At 40.8% G+C, this 21,106-nt stretch overlaps 2 protein-coding genes across 5 annotated transcripts in view; one reads left to right on the top strand and one right to left on the bottom strand.

Annotated features, from left to right (window-relative positions):
* Positions 1–10,040: 10,040 nt before the first annotated feature.
* Positions 10,041–15,777, bottom strand: CHCHD7 (coiled-coil-helix-coiled-coil-helix domain containing 7). The gene is made up of 5 exons (XM_072804583.1): positions 15,647–15,777; positions 14,083–14,126; positions 12,533–12,602; positions 10,980–11,078; positions 10,041–10,197 (listed from the first exon to the last, which is right to left on the bottom strand). The coding sequence occupies exons 3-5, from the start codon at positions 12,584–12,586 to the stop codon at positions 10,093–10,095; spliced, it is 258 nt and encodes an 85-aa protein (XP_072660684.1). The 5' UTR covers positions 12,587–12,602; positions 14,083–14,126; positions 15,647–15,777; the 3' UTR covers positions 10,041–10,092.
* A 377-nt stretch (positions 15,778–16,154) lies between these two features.
* PLAG1 (PLAG1 zinc finger) overlaps positions 16,155–21,106 on the top strand; it is a 49,512-nt gene continuing 44,560 nt past the window's right edge. Inside the window, exon 1 of one of the 4 annotated variants that reach the window (XM_072804589.1) lies at positions 16,155–16,362. The gene's annotated coding sequence lies outside the window, so the exon portion shown is untranslated. The remainder of the gene's footprint in view (positions 16,363–21,106) is intronic. The other 3 variants (XM_072804588.1, XM_072804587.1, XM_072804586.1) reach the window with 3 other exon arrangements.

A 21,106-nucleotide genomic window follows, 5' to 3' on the forward strand; every position in this document is an offset into this window, starting at 1 on the left:
CCCACCCCCACATCCCAGGGCTCCTCCCCCTTCTCTTGCCTTCAGGGTCCTTTCATTCACAGGGCTTAAAACTTTCTAATATGCTATCTAGTTCATTGATTGTGTTCATTGCTAATTCTCTTTCTCTAATCAAGTAAGTCCCAGGGGAGTAGGAGGCGTTGCCTACTTTGTGCAGTAATAAATCTCATTTGCTTTGAAACTCTTTAAGGAATTCAATAAATATTTGCTGTACAAATGAATAAGTTGCCAGAAGTTAGGTACTCCTCTAATGCTTGGGTCATAAAAACTTCCTTACTGATCGCTAAATCTTTTCCTTGCTTACTTTCCTCATCCCTAGGTGCTGAACTCCAGCAAAATTTTAAACGCTGTCCATGTCATTCTTGTACAATTCCCTGTGGCCCAGAACTCTTTCCTAATCTAAACACACCTATTTCTTTGATCCATTCTAACCCATATTCCCCTGAATACCTTATGTTTCAATATATAATTCATTTACTCTTGGTTATTCACCCCTTCTAAGTAAATCCATCCTTTGTTTTATTGTTTAGGGAAACATTCAGAACCTCAGAGCCATCACATTTCAGGAGAAAGGTCTCTATTCAAATTAACATAATGCTCTATGCTTTGTAAATACACTACTGTCTTCTTGAAGATTACTGAGTTGCCAAACCATACAATCTTACGCATCTGGCCTTTTCCCTTAAAGATATCCAGATAGTAAAATCACTATAATTAGTTTGGTAATCACTCAGCACTAAAAACTCTTACTCAAGAGCTCTATTTGAGAGTATGAGGAGTTCAACAACATGGAAGTAGATAGTATTGATCTACTATTTGAGCAGATAAAAGACAAAGTATAAGATTCTTGATTTTTGAAATTATTAAATTTTTTTGAAATTTTTGAAATTTTGGGGGTTTTGAAATTAAAACCCCATTATTTGAAAGGAGATTTCATTTTTTTTTTTTTTACTTTTCCTTCTCTTGAAAAAGTAGGGATAGAGAATAAAATAAATAATATTTATTGGGGCTCCCTAGATTTCAGTCACTGAGGTTGGTATTTTACAGCTGCAGAATTGGATACTTTTGCATTGAGCAATTTGTCCAAAGCTCATGGCTAGGATAGTTTAGGATAGTTAGGAAGAAGTGGGGTTCTAAATCTGCTCAGTACAAAGCAAAGCACACACCTTCAACCACCAGCTATATACATCCTATTCCGTACCTCGTTTCCGCAGCTTTTCACATCTTCTCTCCACTCCCTCATACCAAAATTATAAATAAAGGATTTTTTTAAAGAGAGGTAACCCTAACACTAAATACTCTTGTGCTAGATGTTAGGGGTCACAGAGTTGTGAAGGGCTGGGACCGTAGCCCCTGTGGTTGACAGGACTGCAGAAGTAACCAGTCCAAGTTTCACTGTAGTGTCATCATTGTTCAGTGTTGTTTTCCCAAGAGGTAAAGAAATGCAGTCTACTGAGGTTGTGTAAGACATTTTTCAAAAGTGGGAATTATGCACAGAAGCTGTCAAGGGTTTGGAATGTTGTTATACAAGATGACATATACATCTGAAATGAAAGAAACAGAAAGACAAGATGACACTCTAGTTGCCAAGTATATGAACTATAAATTGAAAACACCCCACCCCAATCCACTATTCCCTGAGTCTTTAAGGAGCCTATGAATGTGTCAGGAAGCTCTTCAGTACAACAAAATGACAAAACCAGCCTTTTTATCCAGGAAAAAAAAAAAATCCACTCTGCAGATCACCTGGACCCTTTGTGTTCCTCTTCCTTGTTATTTCCTGACAAAGAGCACTGTCCTCTCTATTGTCACATCTCACTATCACCTCAAGAGCAGAGAGGGAGACAGGGTTGACAGCGCACATAGAATCAGACATTTTAAAAGAACTCGTTCGAATCAATGAAAGGTTTGGTAGAGAATCTACTATACAGTCCATGATGCTGATTAATCTGCAAATTTTCTCCTAGATTATAAATTTTCTCATTCACTTTTACATCCCCTAGAGAAGCCTTTTATCTGTGTGCAGACTCAGTAAGTGCTAAATGGCAAAATGAATAGTAATCCGAATAATAGCCACAGCCAGGAGCCACAAAAAATGGAAGGGCATTGACGAGGTAGGGTCCAGCACTGGGAAAACGGGGGTGCGTGGGGCCAGGCCGCGGAGCCCTGCCCTGCATCGCAGTTCCTTAGGCTCCACAAGTCTCCTGTCTGCAAGCCACGGAGAAAGCCAATTTCACAGGGTTGGGGTGGGGCTTACATCCCCCCACCCCAACTGCAGGGTGCTGCGCCAGCGTGGAGGACCATAGCAGTCTCTGCTTTTGCAGACCAGGACGTGACAGATACAACCTGTGTGTATGATGTAGGGACAGCACAATAGGCACCAACATATAATCGAGGACGGAGTCAGCTAGAGCTACACACAGTGTCAAGGCATAGGGAAGGTGCAAAGAGGGGACACTGCATGTGAGGTTGGGGAGTTACCTGGGGGAATTGGAGTGTGGAGTACAGCTGACACGCACAAAGATTTCAGGGTGTCCGAAAAACTAGAGGTGATCCCTAAAGGGAATGGAGGGCAGTTTTTGAAGGGAAGAGAAAGGAGAGGGCTCTTGATCATGGGTAGAGGGACAATCAAGCAAATAGGCAGTTTTATTCATGCATGTCATGCCCTGAACATAGATGGACAATATTTTCTTCTGAGTGACTTGGTAAATATTTCCAGTTCTTTTTATAATCTCCCTCTTCCAAAATGGATTGTCTTGTTCTTGCTGACTGGGGACTTCAGGTGTATATGAAGCATCTAGGGTAGTGTGAGGGGGTGAGTGAGAAAAAAAAATTATAAGGAGAGAACATTCTGAGCCAAATTATACTGTGAAATTGTAAAAGTGAAGGAGTGAAATAAAACAACAATCAATTTGGCTTTTTGTAACCGCTTCTAGCATAGATGAAGTTTGGGGAGTTATTCTAGGGGGGATTTTGAGAAGGGATCAAGTAAAAAGGTTATAGCAATTGAGATCATAGCTTTACCAAGTAGACCAAGAATTAGCTAGGCTTTCACTTATTACAAATAAATTCAGTATGTCTATTTTTTATAGTAATCTGAATAATAATCTGAAATCTTCTTTGGGTTTCACAACAACCTATTAGGGCATTTAAAAAATACATCTTCATGGTAGGAAAAGCTCTAAAAGCTGAAGCAATTTACAGTACAGGCAATAAGTGGCAGAGCCAGAATCAAACCCAGATATTTTGACTCCAGATGCAATGCTGTTTCCAATCATGTCATGTTTTACTTCTGTGTATTAAGCGGGATTTTTTGGTTTAGGTTCTGGCATTGGAAGCTTTATTTTCATCATTACTAATCTTTTATTTTTTTATTCTTCAATGCTCATTGCAATCCAGAGCCAGCGCCCTGCACCTATTAAATCACTCCCATCTTTTCTCTCTGCTGCTCATCTGTCCCATCAGCCACCAGCCCCCTCCACCCCTGCAAACTTCCCTGCAACCTGCCATCTTTCCCTCATCCTGCCAATACTGGAATATGATGCTGTGAAATGACCCTCACTTTCTTTTCACATCTCTGGAGGGCTGTCGGTGTTGGTGGAGGAATCTGTGTTGGTCCCAAGCCTATTTATTTGTGGATTCTAAACACAGTGATAAAAGAAACCGAAAAATTAAGCCCCTGGACCTAGGTGACAGTTTTTGAGATAAGCAGATTTTTAAATGTCAATTTACAAGTTTTCCTGGAAGAAAGCAGGCGCTGTGAAACAGACTTTGCATTTTGGCGTGCTCCACCCAGCTGACCAAAGAAAAGCTCAGCATTCTGAGAGATATCCAGCAGGCTTGGGAAGTCTGGGAGGGAGGCAGACCTCACACTGACCACTCTGCATGTTCAACCACCACCAGTAGAAACCACTGGTAATCTTCCACCTGTCAAGGAAAATTTTGTCCTGTGTTTGCAACTGAAAGGCAAACCAAGCCCACCTCTTTTTAGCTCCTTTTCAGAATAATGCATTTGAAACTTAAGGAACATTTCTTATTTTCTTATTCTGCAAAATAAAAACAGAAAGTGAGAAATTAAAAGAGCGTTTAGGTGACTTTATTTGTCTCATGTTACCATGTCTGATTATGTAAGTGGCTACCCAGGGAATACACAGTGAGTGTCACCATAGAGGCGGGAGGGAACTGAAGAGAAGGTGACATTAATTCTGACTAGCGGTGCTAGAGATGGGTACTAGAGACAATACATGTGAGCTGAACCTAAAAGCAGCACTTAACTGCAGCTCTTGAGAGATGGCCATTCAAATTGGGAAAATCGGGTACGTTCGGGCAATGGAGAAGGTGGCAGCAGGACACCCCACAGGGAAAGGACACAGTCGGACATTTCCATGTCTGCCTCCCTCACTGAAATCCAAGGTCCTTGAAGACACAGTCTTGGTCTTGTGTGTCTAAAAGCAGACCTGTTCCCAACTCCCACAAGCCTGTGCCCTTCACAAATGTCCCCAGATCTTAGAGGACCTTGTAAACCAAGGGAAGGATTGGGACAAGTATCCTGAGGCAATGGACAGGTCTTGGAATTTTAAGTGGGAATTATGGTATTTGCATTTTGGGAAGACTCTCCTGGCTGCGGCATTAAAAAAGGAACTGGAGTCAGGCAAAAATTTATGGAGGAAAACAGTTGAGACAAGTTGTAGTGATCTAAGATTGTTTTAAACCCTCTCTCAGCACCTCCTGAATTATTCTGCACACAAACTGGATTGGACCCTCTCCATCACAAAACACTTCATAGCTTTCCTTTAGGAGTAGAATAAGGTTTAAAGTCCCAAGCAGAGCATTCAAGGCCCCTCATAATGTGAACCTACTCTACCTGTCTACATTTCTTCCTTCACCTACTCTGGTCTCAGTCAGTAAAGACTAATCTCCAAATACCCCACATGCATGTGTCCCTTCGTGTTTATTTATTTATTTTTTCCCTTCGTGTTTATGAAGGCACTTACCCTCTTAGAAGTTTGTTCTTGCTCCTGCGGTGGCTTTCATTTCCTTCTTCCACTCAGCATCGCCAAGTTCTTTGAGGGCCAGATGGTGACTTATTCATGCATGCTCCTCCACCCCGTTTAGCCTAGCACTTTGCACATTATAGGCACTTGGCAAATATTTGTGGAGCAGAACTGAACTGTAATAGCAGTACTAGTACTTGGATTCTTTTAATATTTATTGAGCACCAGAAACCATAAATAAGAAGATCGGTCCATTTAATTACATTAAAATGTAAATCACTTCACAGAAATTTTAAGTTCAAAGTCGAAAGACACAGAATACAAATGACAAAGAGGTAGTTTCCTTACAACATCAAGAGTTCCCCAAATCATTCACACTGACAACCTAAAAAAAAAAAAAAAAAAAAAAAGAATTGGGTAAAGGAAATAAATACACCCATTCCATTTTTCATTCAATGATTTTAAGGATGAAAGGGTTTTAAAGTACCCAAGTGGGGGGCAGCTGGGTGGCGCAGTCCGTTAAGCATCAGACTCTTGGTTTGGGCTCAGGGTCTTGAGATCCAGCCCGGTGGTGGGCTCTGCACTCTGCCAGTGTTGAGTCTACTTAAGTTTCTCTCCCTTCTCTCACTCTCAAATGAATAAATATTTTTTTAAAGATTGTATTTATTTATGAGAGACAGAGAGAGAGAGAGGCACAGGCAGAGGGAGAAGCAGGCTCCATGCAGGGAGCCTAATGTGGGATTCGATCCCAGGGCTCCAGGATCATGCCCTACACCGAAGGCAGGCACTAAACCGCTGAGCCACCCAGGGATCCCTAAATAAATCTTTAGAAAAAATAATAATAAAGTACCCAGTAGGATTGAGAGTGTGAGGAAAGAAACACTCACAGGTTTTGTTCATTTTGCCGGGGGTGGGGGTGGGGTGGGGTTGTGGATACCTACAATATTTAAAATGCAGAAGCCTTTTGGATAGAAATTCTATCCCTGGCATGTATTATAGATATAAAAACAGAACAGGCAAAGAGCCATACACAGTGATGGTTGTTGCTACCTTGTCTTTAACAGCGAATCCATCAGTGGGAGACTGGTTCAATGACAGTATAACTACACAAGAGAAAACCGCAGCCATCAAAAGAAATGGAGTAAATCTATAATCACTGGTGGAGAATTACTCCAAACTCTATCACTAAGTAAAAAAAGTAAGGTACCTCCAGTTTATGCACTATGCTGTTCCTTTTGTGCAAAACAAATTTAGAGGTATCCTTCGTATGCATAAAAACCTTGAAAACTTTTTGACATGGGCTGCTTCTAGGCAGATTTATTTACACTGTATACCCTTTGCATTATTTGGACCTTTGAAGATTACATACCTTTTTGCGTCATTAGAGCATGTTCTTCAATGTGTTCAGTTTAAAAAGCCATCCCTTCCCCCAATACATACACATTTTTTAGTCAATTACCCACACTTGAAGCTTGCCAGGTATTAGGGATATAACCATGAGTAATATTATTTATAACTATATATATATATATATGACTTACATGTAACTATGAATGATACTGCTTATACTTTCAAGTAGGTAGTGATTCTCAAAAGGATTACTTTTACATACTGCACTCAGTGTGCCACTCTCTCCCACTGCATAGAGAACCTGTAATGAGATGCTTCCTCAGAGATGCATGTGAACAAGTAATCCTCCTTCTACATATTCTGCTGGTTGATAGTTGATATCAAAGGCTTGTCAGATTTGAAAATTCTCTCACTGCACCAACAAACATCCTGATACAACTGATTTATCAGGGTAATTAGATTCACTTCTCCTGTAGTGTCTTGGAAAGAGAACTACAATAGTGGCAAATTTGACAGTGGTGATGGGACTCTGCCCCTCCAGAGTGGTGCAGCAAGGTCTTGCGCAATCCGGTTACAAGAAGAGTTTGCTGAAGTTATCAGGGTATGTGTAAAGATGCAAACAAAGAATTAGGGAATTAGTGAGGACAAATTGAGAATTGAACATCTTTGCCTAAGTGGAGCCACATTATGATTACATACATTAAAGATTTGCTGGTCAAAAGTCTCCAATTAGTTTGTCACCAGGAGTACTGCATAGAAAACACACTTCCAGAAACCATTCATCAAAGAGCTATCTATGCCCTTACCACAAAGCTACAGTAATCAAGAGACTGTGGCTAAAGACAGACATACAGATCAATGGAATAGAATTCAAAATCCAGAAATAAATTCTGACATATACAATCGATTTGCAGGAGTGCCCAGACAATTCAACAGGAGAAAGCATAGCCTTTTCAACCAAAAGTTCTGGGGACCTGGGCAGCCACATGAAAAAAAAAAATGAAGCTGATTCCCACCTCATACCATATACAAAAATTAACTCAAAATGGATTGAAGACCTAAAGAGCTAAAACTACAAAACCCCTTAGAAAAAAACATATGTAAAACTTTCTGAGCTTGATTAGGCAATGCTTTCTTAGATATGTCACCGAAAGCAACAAAAGAAAAAATAAATTGGACTTTATCAAAATTAAAAACTTCTGTGTTTCAAAGGACACCATGAAGTGAAAATACAACCCAGAGAAGGGAAGAAATCATTTGTAAACCTTTATCTGATAAGGGATTTGTATTTAGTAAAGAACTCTCACAATTCACTAATAAAGATACACTACCCAACTTTAAAATAGGTAAAGGATCTACATGAACACTTCTCCAAGAAGATATTTGACTAGCCAATAAGCACATAAAAAGATGCTCAGCATCACTGGCTTTCAGGAAAATGCAAATCAAAACCACATTGAGATGCCAGCTCACACCCACTAGTATAAGTGTTAATGAGGATGTGGAGAAATTGGAACCCTCACACATGGTAAAATGGTGCTGCCACTTTGAAGAATAGTTAGTTCTCCCAAACGTTGAACACAGTTACCATATGACTTAGCAATCCAACTCCTAGGGACATATTCAAAGAGATGAATGCCTACATAAAAATTTGTACACAAATGTCCAAGAAACAGCATGACTCATAGTAGCCCCAAAATAGAAACAACCCAAGTACCCACCAACTGATGAATGGATACATAAAATGTGGTAAATCTATACAATGGAATGTTATTCAGCAACAAAGAGGAATGAAGTACTGATACAGGTAACATGAATGAGTCTTGGGGGAAAAAAAAAAAAGTGAAAGAAGCCAGTCACAAAAGACCACATATCATATGATTCCATTCATATAAATTACCAGAACAGGCCATTCTAGAGATAGAAAAATAGTTGCACAGGTGTTGGGAGAGATGAAAAAGGGAGGTGTTAAAAGGAAACAAAAAATGTGTGCTTATGGTTTCTTTCTGTGATGGCTACCCAACTTTGTCAAATACTAAAAACCATTGCACTGTACACTTTAAATGGATAATTTATACGGTATCTGAATTGTATCTCAATAAAGTTGCTATTAAAAAAAAAAAGAGGTAGGCCAGGACAAATATCTCTGGGAGCAATGTTGACATTGGTATGTGCATTTAAAGAAGCGACATTAAAATTCCAAACCCTTAAACAGCACTCTTAGATACTGAAATGCTTGTCACACAAGTATTAGTTTCTTGTCAGTTCCTATTTTAATCCATCACTTTTAGAGCAATCAATACAAATCAAGGAATTTCTCAAACAATCCATCTTTTATTCAAATAGAATCACATTTAACAATCAGGGTCATATGGCTTAAAAACATCTGACCCGGGTTTTGGACAAAGACCAACGAGATAGATAGTTTGTTGTCAGCAGCCTTTAAAATAATACACTTGATCCAGCACCAGAAAAACAGAAGGGACACAGGCTATTTCTTTCGTTGATTTTTTAGTAAATGTTAAACTTTATTAAATAATGTTATAAAACTGTTCAGTATATGATAAACTGCGTTAAAAGGTAGTGGCTATGAGAGCTGCCACACAACCCACCTCAGTCACTATACTGAATATTCTTGTTTATAGCATAAAATGAATTGAAGCTCCAGTCTCATCCCAGTGTATCACCTATGAACCCCCATACCCTTCCTTGCCCATCTCTTCCAGCGAATAGAAATCCCCATTTCTAAGAGAATCGCCCTTTTTTTCCATTACTGTGCTGCAGGAAGACCATGCTTTCAGGTTATCCAATATATATGGATTTTAGTCACAGAATCCTTTAACTAAGCCTTTGCCTAAAAAAAAAAAAAAAAAAAAGAAAAGAAAAAAAAAAAGAAAAGAAAACCAGTTCTTTTGCATGCCATTTATTTAAGATAATCCTCCTGCATCCCTGCTTCCCTACCCAGTCAGCGTGCTAACCTTATATAAACAAAGATAAGGGGATCCCTGGGTGGCGCAGCGGTTTGGCGCCTGCCTTTGGCCCAGGGCGCGATCCTGGAGTCCCGGGATTGAATCCCACGTCAGGCTCCCGGTGCATGGAGCCTGCTTCTCCCTCTGCCTGTGTCTCTGCCTCTCTCTCTCTCTGTGACTATCATAAATAAATAAAATCTTAAAAAAAAAAAAAAAAAACAAACAAAGATAAGGGAGTGAGGTTAGAGGTCTTACTTTGTACCGAGCCTGAGATTTGAGGGCCACCACACATCCACTCTCAACTTACCTTCCCAGTTTCTGTTCTGCCATTCCATCGACCACCTTAAACTCTAGGTAAGACAGTCTACAGACCGGTCTCCAAAGTTATCTTGAGCTTCCTTTCCACTATGTTGTTGCTGGCATCATTTCCCATCCTTGGGAACACCACCTTCCTTTCATGGCCAGTGTTCATTACCTTCGTTCATTACCCAGCAAAAAAGCTCCCCTCCTTGTGTCCAGACCTTTTCTAATGCTCCCTACCTTCAGGAAGTAATGTGAACTCAGCAGCATGGCACAGCCAGCCATGCCAGACAATCGTCATGGCACTGAGAGCAAACACAGAGGACACAGGGCTAACCTAATCTCTCTTTGGAGAATTTAAGATCTGTCTGGGTAAGGCCTAGAAAGTGTTAAAAGATTACAGTAATCATTTGTTTAAAATATTCATCTGCTTCTAAATTAAATTAAAAATTTTAATGCAGTCAGTAAGGCATCTTTCCCATTGCCCCCAAGATCTCGTCTCTTTCTGCTGCTGTAGGCATAGATGGCTTCACTCCTTTCTGTCTTCTCTGGACCATGACAGAATTCTGCATGAAGGTATAAAAAGAAGAAGAAACCAAAATCAATCATATACTAAGTGCTCATCATTTGCCAGTAATTGGCCACCTCAAAAAGGAAATTCTAAAAATCAAGCGTAAAGAAGAGCCAAAAAACTAATTCTAGTACTTCAGATAATGTTTTCAAACTAACAATTAAACAGAAGTGATTATTCCCCTAAGAATACATTGATGCTAATTGGGAAGGGAATATACTTTTAAGTATAAGAGCACAAAAGTGTGGTCCATCAAGAGGCTCTACTAAGTAATTGCTATGTGAAAGCAACAGTTAATATAGAAAAGGGAAAGGAAGTAGCTGGATCCAGTGCTCAAAGAAACAGAAACCATATACCAGCATCTAAAAATGGCACCTTTTTACCAACCAAGGGTGGTGGTGGGAAAGGAGAAGGCAGAAACGGAAGCCTAAAATGGTTATGACAGAGCAAGCTATCCATTCTGTTCATCTCCAGGAGAACTAAAGTTATAACAAGGTTATTATTTTAGGGCTGCAGCTCTTAAATATGCATAGGAAGACCCACCTATAGGAGAACGGCATTCTTACAGCCTGGAGGAGGGAGGGGAAGCAGGGGGAGGGAGCCAATAAGAGCTCTCAAGGATCCTTCAGGACACACAAGAGGAGGGTCAAACAGTTAAGTTTCCCCAGTCATCACTACTCATCACTACGAAGGGATTGTGGGTACTGACTCAGTTTGGGCTTCAGTTTCAAGCCTAAGAGATGAGTTTTAACACAAAGCCAACCAAGTGAGGCTTACCCAGAATTTCCGGCAGTTTTTGTACTTCAAGAAGTAAGTGGAACACCTTTCCCTGTTATAGTTATTTTCATCCATACATCTGGTAGAAGCATCAGATTCCTTCAAGATGTAAGATAGGCATCATTTAAGAGAGTGGAATGGGATCTTAAAACCCCAAAACTCCAAACTTCTAAAGCCACTTCCCCCAAAGCATTCCCTTCAGTTTGTTTTAATGAATATATAATGAACAGAAACTGAATTATCTTTCCAACCATCCCAGCACTCCTTCTGCCCAGAGCAGACATCTTCCTTTTCATAGTCTGGGCCAGTTTTCTGAATATCTGATCATGGGAACTTGAGCTGGAGCAGTGACTGAGATCATTTATCCCAGTAAGCATTTAACAAAGAAGCTGAGGCAAGGTGCAGGGTGCTGAAAATCACTACTGCACAGGGAGAATCAAAACCCAGTCTCCTGACGCAGAGCGCAGCTGTCCTGCTTTTCCAAGTTCTCACTTTGACTTGACTGTTTGATGTTAAGCTGGTTTCAAGATCCTAAGTAAGTCACTAATAACTGGTCTACATCAAGGCAACTTAAATTAACACCACTCATCTAAATGTATTTTTGGCTATCTCTCCCTCCATTACATAAGTACATATACTATTATGTACGCAGTTTTAATAGATATCATTAATATGACTTCAAAACCTAAGTGAGCAACACAGGGCTGTGAGTTCAAAGGAAGGTAGGAGCCATTGGGGAATTAAAATTAAGCTGTCTAAACGGAAAGTAGATTGGATAACAAACTTCAAAGTGAAAAGTATGATTCTGAGAGGTCATCTAAAGGAAAGCTTTAAAGGGGTAGGTAATTTGCTTCACAGATCTAAGAAACACGGTCTATTTTACAGAGACTTAATAAAGCTGTTGAAAACAGATCTAACATATGAAACAAAGCTAAATTTCTATGCCAAATATTTAACGAATGTGCATATTTGGAAAATGCATGTAGCTTCAGGGAAGAGCACAGTCTGATGACTGCATTTATTCCAGGGTGACAAAGCCACAAGTCTGTATTGCTAGTCATACCAAAGAAATGCCAATAAAACCTTATTACTACCGCAAAACATTTTGTGCATGAGATACCTTCGTAGAAACCTTCAGGCTTTAAATAGGCAAATTCTATGATACCCCTTATTGCAGCCAGGCTCTCTCAAGGACAAGATGAAATTATTGCCATTAACACATAAATTTCAGTGGCAGTTGAAAATATGCTGTGCAACTTTCTACTTTTGGACTAAACATTTTCCTTGGTGTTTACATATGTCTGTCTGATACTATAGCAGCAAGTAAATGCTTGCACATTATGTAAATGCAAACCTAGAAGGGATGGATCTTTGTTAGCTAAATTATCAATACCTAAAAAATGCTCTAGTGAAATAAGGATACACTGGCCAGGAATATTTTTTGAATAGAAATAACTTTATTCAAGAACTGCAGAAAACAGATGCCCACAAAAATAGAACAAGCCTGTTTTTCCAAGTTAATACTCATGAAAAGTGAAAGCAAACCACCTTACCAACAAGCAAGGGTTTATGTCAGGATCTCTCAGCCTCCGTGCTACCATGGGCATCCTAACAGTTTTCTTACTGCAGGCAGATGTTGGAGAAAAGAGTTACACAGTGAATGACAGAAAATAAATCAGTACATCTCATTAGAACCATGAGTACTTAAAAATTAATTTTGGTATAATGATTATCCAGTAAGGAATTTCATACATCCTCTATATTATGAGAATAAATATTTGGATGGGTTTTTCCTTTGCATTGCCATGGTGCCTCAGGCCACATTTAAATTCATCCACTGAAACTTGATTATAATGTCCAGGAAGATAGTTCAGCTATAATTAAGTTTTAGTTTATCTTTATTTCTAAATGTTAAACTATTAAGTATACTAACAAAACCTAAGAATATAGCATGCATTTTTTTTTTTTTTTTTAGATTTATTTATTTGCAAGAGAGACAGCACGTGCACAAAAGCACAGTGGGGAGTACAGAGGGAGAAGGAAACAAGCAGATTCTCTGCTGAGTGGGAAGCTTGCTTGGGGGCTCAGGGGCTAGATCCCAGGACCCTGACATCATGACCTGAGTTGAAATGCTTAACTGATTGAGTCCCCCAGGTGCCCCAAATACAGCATGCATTCTAACGACTACTTCCTTATTATATATTTGATCATTATACAAAATAAGTGTGGAGTAATTGGTACAACCCAACTTTAGCAGAAACATTTTTTTACTAAACTTACAGTGTATACTCTGTAGCCAGCACCAGGGGTGGCCAATATACCAAAAAAACAAAAACAAAAACAAAAAACCCAACTTATGGCTTAGCTGGCATTCTAAAAAGCTAAAAAAGAAAAACTGAAACTTTACTTCTAGTGGCATCTTCTATTTAACTGATACATCCCTGGGTTAAAGGAAGTCACAGAGTGCTGGTCCATTCATCTTCCAACTCAAGTCTTACACATGCAACTCTGCAGAAGTCTTTATCAATTAAAGATTATCACAGTTCTCTAAGAGCCAACTAGTGATTCTAAGGCACACAGTACTCATATACGTCAACTATATTCCAGGATAACTGCTCTCTATAATGGAGTTTAACTGAAATTGGTATGTCTATTATCCTCAAGACATGTCATAGAAAGGAACTAAAAGAGAAAAATTAAAAAACAATAATCGACAAACTGTTACTGCCAAGTGATTTTTTTCATTTCAATATATCGGGATACTATTGATGAGACACCCACAAATATTTTTAAATGCTCTGCACTAAGTTTAAGGGGCTGAGTTAACTTGAACTCTTGAATCCTGTTCTAGCTTCATCATCTTCCACCTAAATTGGGGAAAACAAGCAATAATATGGTATGACCTACATAACACCATCCAATAAAAAACTGTGTCACTCTGTATAACCAGACAAAGGTCAGAATTTTTGTATGAAATGGTTTCTACTCTTCTTGCCGTAGATGACACCATCAAACAATATCAGTCATGTTTAAAGAAACAAGGCATATTCAGGAAAATCAATCAAACTCCTAAAAAGTGGAGGTATTTCCAATCAAGACTCACCTAGTAAAGAGACCAGGATGTCCAGGCGATTAATCGAGATTAATCTTTGCAAAGAAGGATGGAGAAAAGTTTAGTCATTCCAGGATCCTTTAACTTTCAGGAATCCTCCAAGTAATCCTAACATTTTATGATTTTTATTGAACAATACATGTGTATATCTAGCTAACAGAAACATCTAGGTAAAAGGGAAATTCAAGGTGCTATTCAATTACATCTAGAAGCTTCTTCCTCTCCTAAACACAATTCTTTTGGAGGCTTGACTTCTTACTAAGAGATGATGATACTAAGTAACTTACACCCTTCTTTTTTTCATCCATCCTATGATGTGAGCACACAGAACTCTGCTTAGCTGTTCCTATTCCTTATATATAATCTCAACAATGATCATTCACAGACAAAATCAGGTTGCGTGCCTTACATGAAAGTACACTTTCGCTGCATTGTTATTACCATCATCAGTCAAGAATTCTTTAAAAATAACATGTAGGTAGCATCACATATAGGCAAATCAGGTTTGCAGCACGAATTTATTCTGATTTCCTTTCCTTTCCCTTCCGGATTCTAAATACAGGTCAATAGAAATTCGGGTTTCTAAATGTCACCTTTGCACGAGAATCCTCACACCTCAACTGGAAATGAAGAGTCTTGAAATGTCAATTTACAGTGAGGGGAGGGGAGGGGCGAAAGGGAAGATCTGCTGGAGAGGACTTACCTGCTTACTTTCTGAAGGCACCAAACAAATATTCTAGAGCTCTACTTGCAAAGGACAGCCAGAAAGAAAACCAAAGATCTGAGGGAGGGCCGCAAAAGCACGGCACATTTGAGGAATAACTCTAACATCTCTTCCAAAAGGCAAACTGCTTTAAAAAGTATGCCTTGAATTCCCATCCAGTTCACATCCCCACTCTCCAACTAGCTTTGAAAGGTAAGGGGAAGGGAACGTTATTGAACACGTCCATGCCCACATGCTGGTCCGAGCCATGGCAGGGTCTGTGGCTCTGCTAAAACGCAGATGCACCTAGCAGGAAGCTGCAACACGCCATGCGAGCACCTGAAGCCCCTAACCCACTGCGGGGGGCAGAAAGGCAGGGTCAGGAAGTCGGCACGGCCCGGCGGGGCGGGGTAGTCCGGGGAGAAACTGGAGCTGGGAGTCCGCGGCCTCGCTGTCCCCCGCGCTGCTGCCGGGCCGTCTAACGGTGGACAACCGGCACAGGTGAACACACCTTGCTTTGACCTTCAACGGAGCCGAGTGGGGCAAGGGGAGAGGGGCACGCGGGAAATTGGAAGTGGGGGTCGGCAGTTAGGTCCCACAGGCTGAGAAGCAGCGTGAAGGAAGAGCCAGGGGTGCCCAGGCAGGGCGAGGGTCACCTTCCTCGTCCCCAGCCCGAATAAGCCCGCGTCGTGGAGAGGAGCGGCGACAGGAAAGGGCCCGCGCTGGGGCGAGGCCTGGCTGCAGCGGCTCCACGCCGAAGAAGAGGACCCGGGCCCCGCGGTGGCCCAGGAGCACCCCTCTCTTCTCGCGTCCCCGCAGCCGCCGCGGAAGGAGGGGCGGGGGACCACTCACCTCGGGCGGCCGCCTCACCAGCGCCCAGGCCGTCTCCAGCTCCAAACACGTCAATGGCTCACGCAGCTGGACCTTAAGTAGCGCGCATCCCAACGTGCTGCCCCCGCTCCCCGGCGGCCGCCGGCCCAATCAGCGCGCGCCGCCGCCTGACTGACAGCCGTCCGGGGCCGTGCCGGGCGGGGGCGGGCGGGTCTCGCCCCGCCCCCAGCCGGCGGGAGGAGGGCCGAGGCGGGGGGAGTGGGCGGCGCCGAGCGCGCGGCCCCGCCCCTTTCCCCCGCCCCGCCGCGCCCCCCGCGCGGGGGCCCGCCTCTTAACACTTTGGTTTGACGGACGGCGCCGCGGCCCAATCGGCGGGCCCGTCCGCGGCGGCGGCGGCGCCTAGTGGCGGGCCCCGGGGCGGAGCGCGCGCGGGGGGCGGGCACAGCGGCGGGCGGGGACCGGGGGCGGGCCGGCGGGAGGCGGGGGCGGCGGCCGAGCAGGCCCGGGGAGGCGGCGGTGGGCGCGACGTCGGCGGCGGCGGCGGCGGCGGCAGCGGCAGCTGCAAGTTGGGCTGCAGGGGCAGCGCATACACTACAATGGCTGCTGGAAAGAGGCGTAAGGAAACAATTTCCAGGCCCGCCGCGTCCAGCCCGAAATATGAGAAAAAAATTATTAGAAATTCCGCGGGCGGTGTAAAGGCGGCGGACGGGCCGGAGGGAGGATGTTAAAGCCCCGCGGTGAGTTCTCCCGGGGTCCGGGGCGGCGGAGAGGCGTTTAGCGGGAGAAATATCAGGGTTATTTAAATTATGGGACTAGCCGAGGGGGCAGAGGAGCAGCGGCGGCGGCAGGAGGAGGAAAAGTTTGTGCTACTCTCAGCCCCTGCTCAGGACCCCAGAGAGAAAAATAATAATAAAAAATAAAATAAAATAATTAAGCGGGGGTGCGAGGATTCCCGAAGTCGCTTCTGACAGGGCAGGGGGCGATGCGGCTGGAGACCCAAAGGTGAGGTCGGTGGGAAAAAAAAAAAACCCTTTATTCAGGGTCTGGAAAGTTTGAAAAGTTTTCCTCCTCCTCCTCCTCCTCCTCTCTGGTGCTGTGAATATTGTGACAGCGGCAGCGGCAGCAGCGAGAGCGGAAGACATTAGAGACCCGAAAAATAAGGGAAAAATTAATATAAATTCAGTTTTGAGAGTAAACTCTCCGCATTTTCCACCAAAACATCCCGGGGGAAGGTCGCTTCCCAAAGGGCCTGGCGGAAACCCGCAGTCGGCAATATTTGGGGGGCACTTTGAGTGACTTGGGGTAACTTTGCCCCTTTTTCAAAAGAGGTTTTTCTTTTTTGGAGAAATGAATTTGTTTTTGCCCTTTCCTCAGGTGGGCGAGTCGGGGTCGGGGTGCGGGGTCTGCGGGGAGGTGTGAGCCCTGGATGTGTGGCTGCGAGGGGGGGTAGGGGGAGGGGGTGCTAAATGAAAGCAGGAGATCTGCACAGAGCAGGGACAGCTTGTTGTCAGTATCATAAACAACCAAAATGGAGGGAGAACTCAGGCATATAACCAAATAAAAATTTTTTAAAAATCGCAAAAAATCCCTAAAAATCCGGGATGCTCCCCCTTTTCTCGCTAAAGGTAAAAGTATGAACCGCCTTTCCCCTGAAGTCCATTTTGACTTTGCAGGGACCAAGGAGTTAATATTTATTTATTTTTTAAAACTTTCGAAGGGCAAAAGCCTTTTATAACTCAACCGACAATGAGAAAACGTGAAAATCCGATGCAAGAGAAGGAGGGGGAGGGAGGGGGGAGGTGGTAGTGCAGAAACTGCTAAACTTATTGGTAATGTGGACTGATCTGAGATAAGATAAACACTATATTTGCTGTTTTATAACTCTCTTTTAATGATCTTTGTGGGGTGGGTTGTTTTTTTTTTTTTTTTTTTTTTGGTGGAAAAAAATGTGATGCCATTTTCTTAATAGAGTTAATATGTGTGATTGGAAGAATAAACCTTTCCGGCTCTAGATTGCATTTTCGTCGCATTTATGTTTCAGGTTTTGTTAGTGGCTCCCTCCTTTCTTTAAACTGGGCTCTACAGAGGAGGGGTAGAGAGGTGATGTTGCACAGAGAGACTGGAGTGCAGGACTGGAGCACCTTTTGGGGAGGGGTGGGGAGTTGCTTGGTTTCTCCCTTCCTGACCCGTTTGCTTCACCTGTTCGTCCTCAGTAAAGAATATTAAGCTGAAGTTTTCTGGTTTTACGTATATAAAAGGATGGTGCCTCTTGCATCACATTGAAGTTAATGGGAAAGTGCTGCTGATGTTGGTTCCACGTGGGATATGGGACAGAGCAGGGCATTTTAAAGGGACAGCTTCTCTTTTCTTATGATTTTCATCACCTGCACAGAATCCCTGTCTGAGGACCAAAGGCAGAGGTGCTGGGAGGGTGTGGTGATGGAAGAGCCTTTTCTTTCCATTACTCAAGTGCACCCACCTTTAGGAGTGATGGAGGGAAAGGAGGGATAAACAGTCTCAACAGAAGATGGATATTGTGTAGATTAGTTTGTATCCAAGCTGTTCTTTTGTGTAACACGCCTCCCAGGAACTTTTCATGTTACATTTCTTTGCTTTGGAAGCTGATTTTGGAAGGATTTGTGGAAAAATGGAAATAGTTTAAGGTGTGTGGTGTAATGGTATAGCATTATTGAACAGTTATGAATTCTGTGCAGTAAGATCAAAGAGCTGTGTATGCCCATAATGTGATTTTACAGCCATTTTGTAAAAGCTGTAAAATACCTAATATTCAATTTGGCTTAAGGTACATTGAGGACTTCTGGTTGAAAACTGCAGACAGAGTGGTGGAGATTCTTTTACCCTGTAAGCAGCAGGCATTTCTTTAAGGAGGAAAAAAAAGCACATACACCAACACCATGGAAAAGTTTACTTATACCCATCCTATACATGTGCTGTAACTCTGCTACTTTGAAATTAAAAGGTTTTAAAATCCTGAGACCTATCAGTTTGCATCTTTTAAGTTGAATTTATTTGTGTTATTTAACAGGAAATGTTTACTGATCATAAACTACTCTTGACTCTAATGGTTTACATTTTCACAGTATTTTCAAAATTTAAAATACGTCAATTGTTAGATGAATTCTGTTTAAGATTAAGGTTCATCTCAAGTAGAATTTACTTGTGTTCTGTTTCCCACAGGTATATGGAGTTCTGAAATAAATGCCTCTTTTCCTTTGTTTTTATGGGTTAGAGAAATGGATTTAAATTAGAGCTAGGTTTTTAGACGTCTTATATAGAATATTTTTTACTTCCCAAGCTGTACAAACAGATTATTGTTTTGAAGCCCATTGTATGTTAACATGTGTTCACAACTGAGCTCCTATCTGCACGCTTCTGTAAATACCTCCCTAACAGCATTACATTGGTGTAGTGTTTGAGTACATCATCCTGTGGTTTCTGATTTTGGAAGCAATTATAACTTTCTAAGAACTCTTTAAAAACTATTCCTATGAACCACTGTTAAATCAAAACTGATTGGAAAGTGATTAAACTATCAATGGGAAAGAGAAACTTCCCCTTCCCCAAAATAATCATCTGTCCAGAAGTTTCAGAATGCCATTAATATTTATAAAACCTTTGAAATTTCTCTTACATTTTTATTGTATTGTGGCTGAAGAAACTTATATTAACTATAAGTAGTCAGAATTAGCCTCTGTGTTTAAAATAAATGAGACTTTTGGATCTTGAATAGTTGCCACTTTGACAAACTAGATGCAACTATCAATAAATTCAGTTTCTGTAAAAGTGAAGGAAAAATATTTCTTCCAAGTACATTAGACCATTGAGTTATTTAGTCTGTTTGGACACTTAAAGTTATGATTAGTTTGTCAACCTAAATAAAAGTGCTGATATTGTGGTTTTTTCCCCCCTCTCTCACAAAGGGTGGTATAAAAGTTTCTTCGTGTTTGGGTTTTACACAACTAGCTACTTATGTGAATTAGAAAATGCACTGAGAGTGCACAAAGTATAAAATCTGTAATTCCTTAGAGAGTCTTATTTAGATAGGACACAGCACAATCTCTAATTTAAATTGGTTATGTTGAGCTTTTTTAATGTCTCAGATATACTGCCTATTGAACATAGCTTTTCTGAAGCTACTACTAAATTATACCAATTTACAGAAATAACACAAGGATATAGAATACTCAAAATCTTTATTTCAGTTAGCGAAGCCTCCTACTTTGAGATTCTTACTTGAAATTTATATGCCTAATTCTGCTATTCAAAATTCTATAAGGAGTTTAGCTGTTGTGGAAGATAATTTATAAATATGGGCTAATACTGATAAAATTCCCTATATGTATGATTATTATAATCAAAATATTTTAATAAGCAGACATCTTACAGCTAAATAAATTAGTGAATTTGCTTTTATCAGTATAGTTTAAAATTTTTAAGAGTACTCTTTGATTTTAATATCCTTTGATTTAATATCCCACAAAGGTGGGAATTTTTTCCTTCATTTTTAACATAATCCTGGTTGTTACTATACACATTTTGGTTGCATTCTGGAAATTTTCCTTTCTAAGGATTAAATTGTTGTTTGCTAAATGAAATGTAATGCTTCCCTGTCTTTGACATTTAAAAAGCCAGATAACTGAAACATATACCTATAGTCATCTTGTAAATTTTGTTTCAATGATCATTTGCCTCTTGAGCTGTGTAATCAAAATATTGACTCCTTCCAGGAATGTTTTAATATTTTTTATTTGGAATCTTGTTCTTTGGAAAATTAAGATATAAAAAAAATTACCTGTTACACAAACATTTATGTACACACACACACACACACACACACACACACACAAACCCAAGAAAAAAGTTTTACTGAATGAGTTTACTTACACTGCCTGGAATATTTGTTCTTTTTGATGTGTTTCCAAATGTATAAGGAATAAATATAAATTTTTTTTCTCTTTGTATTGATAACATCTTAGATTCTTTAGTTATTTGAGTAAGGGAAGAGTTTCAGAAGAAGGAAAAAGCAACTGAATGTATTCAACAAAATCCAAGATAGTGAATATGTTAAAGGTAAAAGGGCTATAAATTGTCCCTTGAGCTGTGTTTTAAATGTTTTAAGAACCTGATTAACACCTTTTCTGAAACATCAGATACTTTGAATGTATATCAGCCACTGTGAAAAAAACAAAAGGGGACCTTTAATTTCTTTAATTTTAACAGGAATTAATGTAGGCAGCATATTTAACCAATTAGTAAGTGTTTAGGTAGCCTTGTGAAAGTATTTACAAATAAGTTAAATGTGAAGGCAGGGTACATCAGATTGATAAACTGCAAAGTTAACTATGATTTTAGGATTCATGTGTGGGAATTCTTTTCCATTTTATAATAAGATCACTTGGGAGGTAACTAATTTTTACTTTTTGCATTTATTTCAATGCCTAATTTTTTTTGAAATGCCTG

Source organism: Canis lupus, chromosome 28 (genome assembly GCF_048164855.1).
Source record: "Canis lupus baileyi chromosome 28, mCanLup2.hap1, whole genome shotgun sequence".
In the NCBI taxonomy this organism is placed as follows: Eukaryota; Metazoa; Chordata; class Mammalia; order Carnivora; family Canidae; genus Canis; species Canis lupus.

Bases quoted from the DNA above. Each gene is read 5' to 3' on its own strand.
- CHCHD7 (XM_072804583.1), bottom strand. From the start codon at position 12,586: ATGCCCATGGTAGCACGGAGGCTGAGAGATCCTGACATAAACCCTTGC. The intron at 11,079-12,532 runs GTAAGGTGGTTT...TACATCTTGAAG, and splicing joins ACATAAACCCTTGCTTGTTG to GAATCTGATGCTTCTACCAG. The intron at 10,198-10,979 runs GTAAGCCTCACT...ACCTTCATGCAG, and splicing joins AAAACTGCCGGAAATTCTGG to AATTCTGTCATGGTCCAGAG.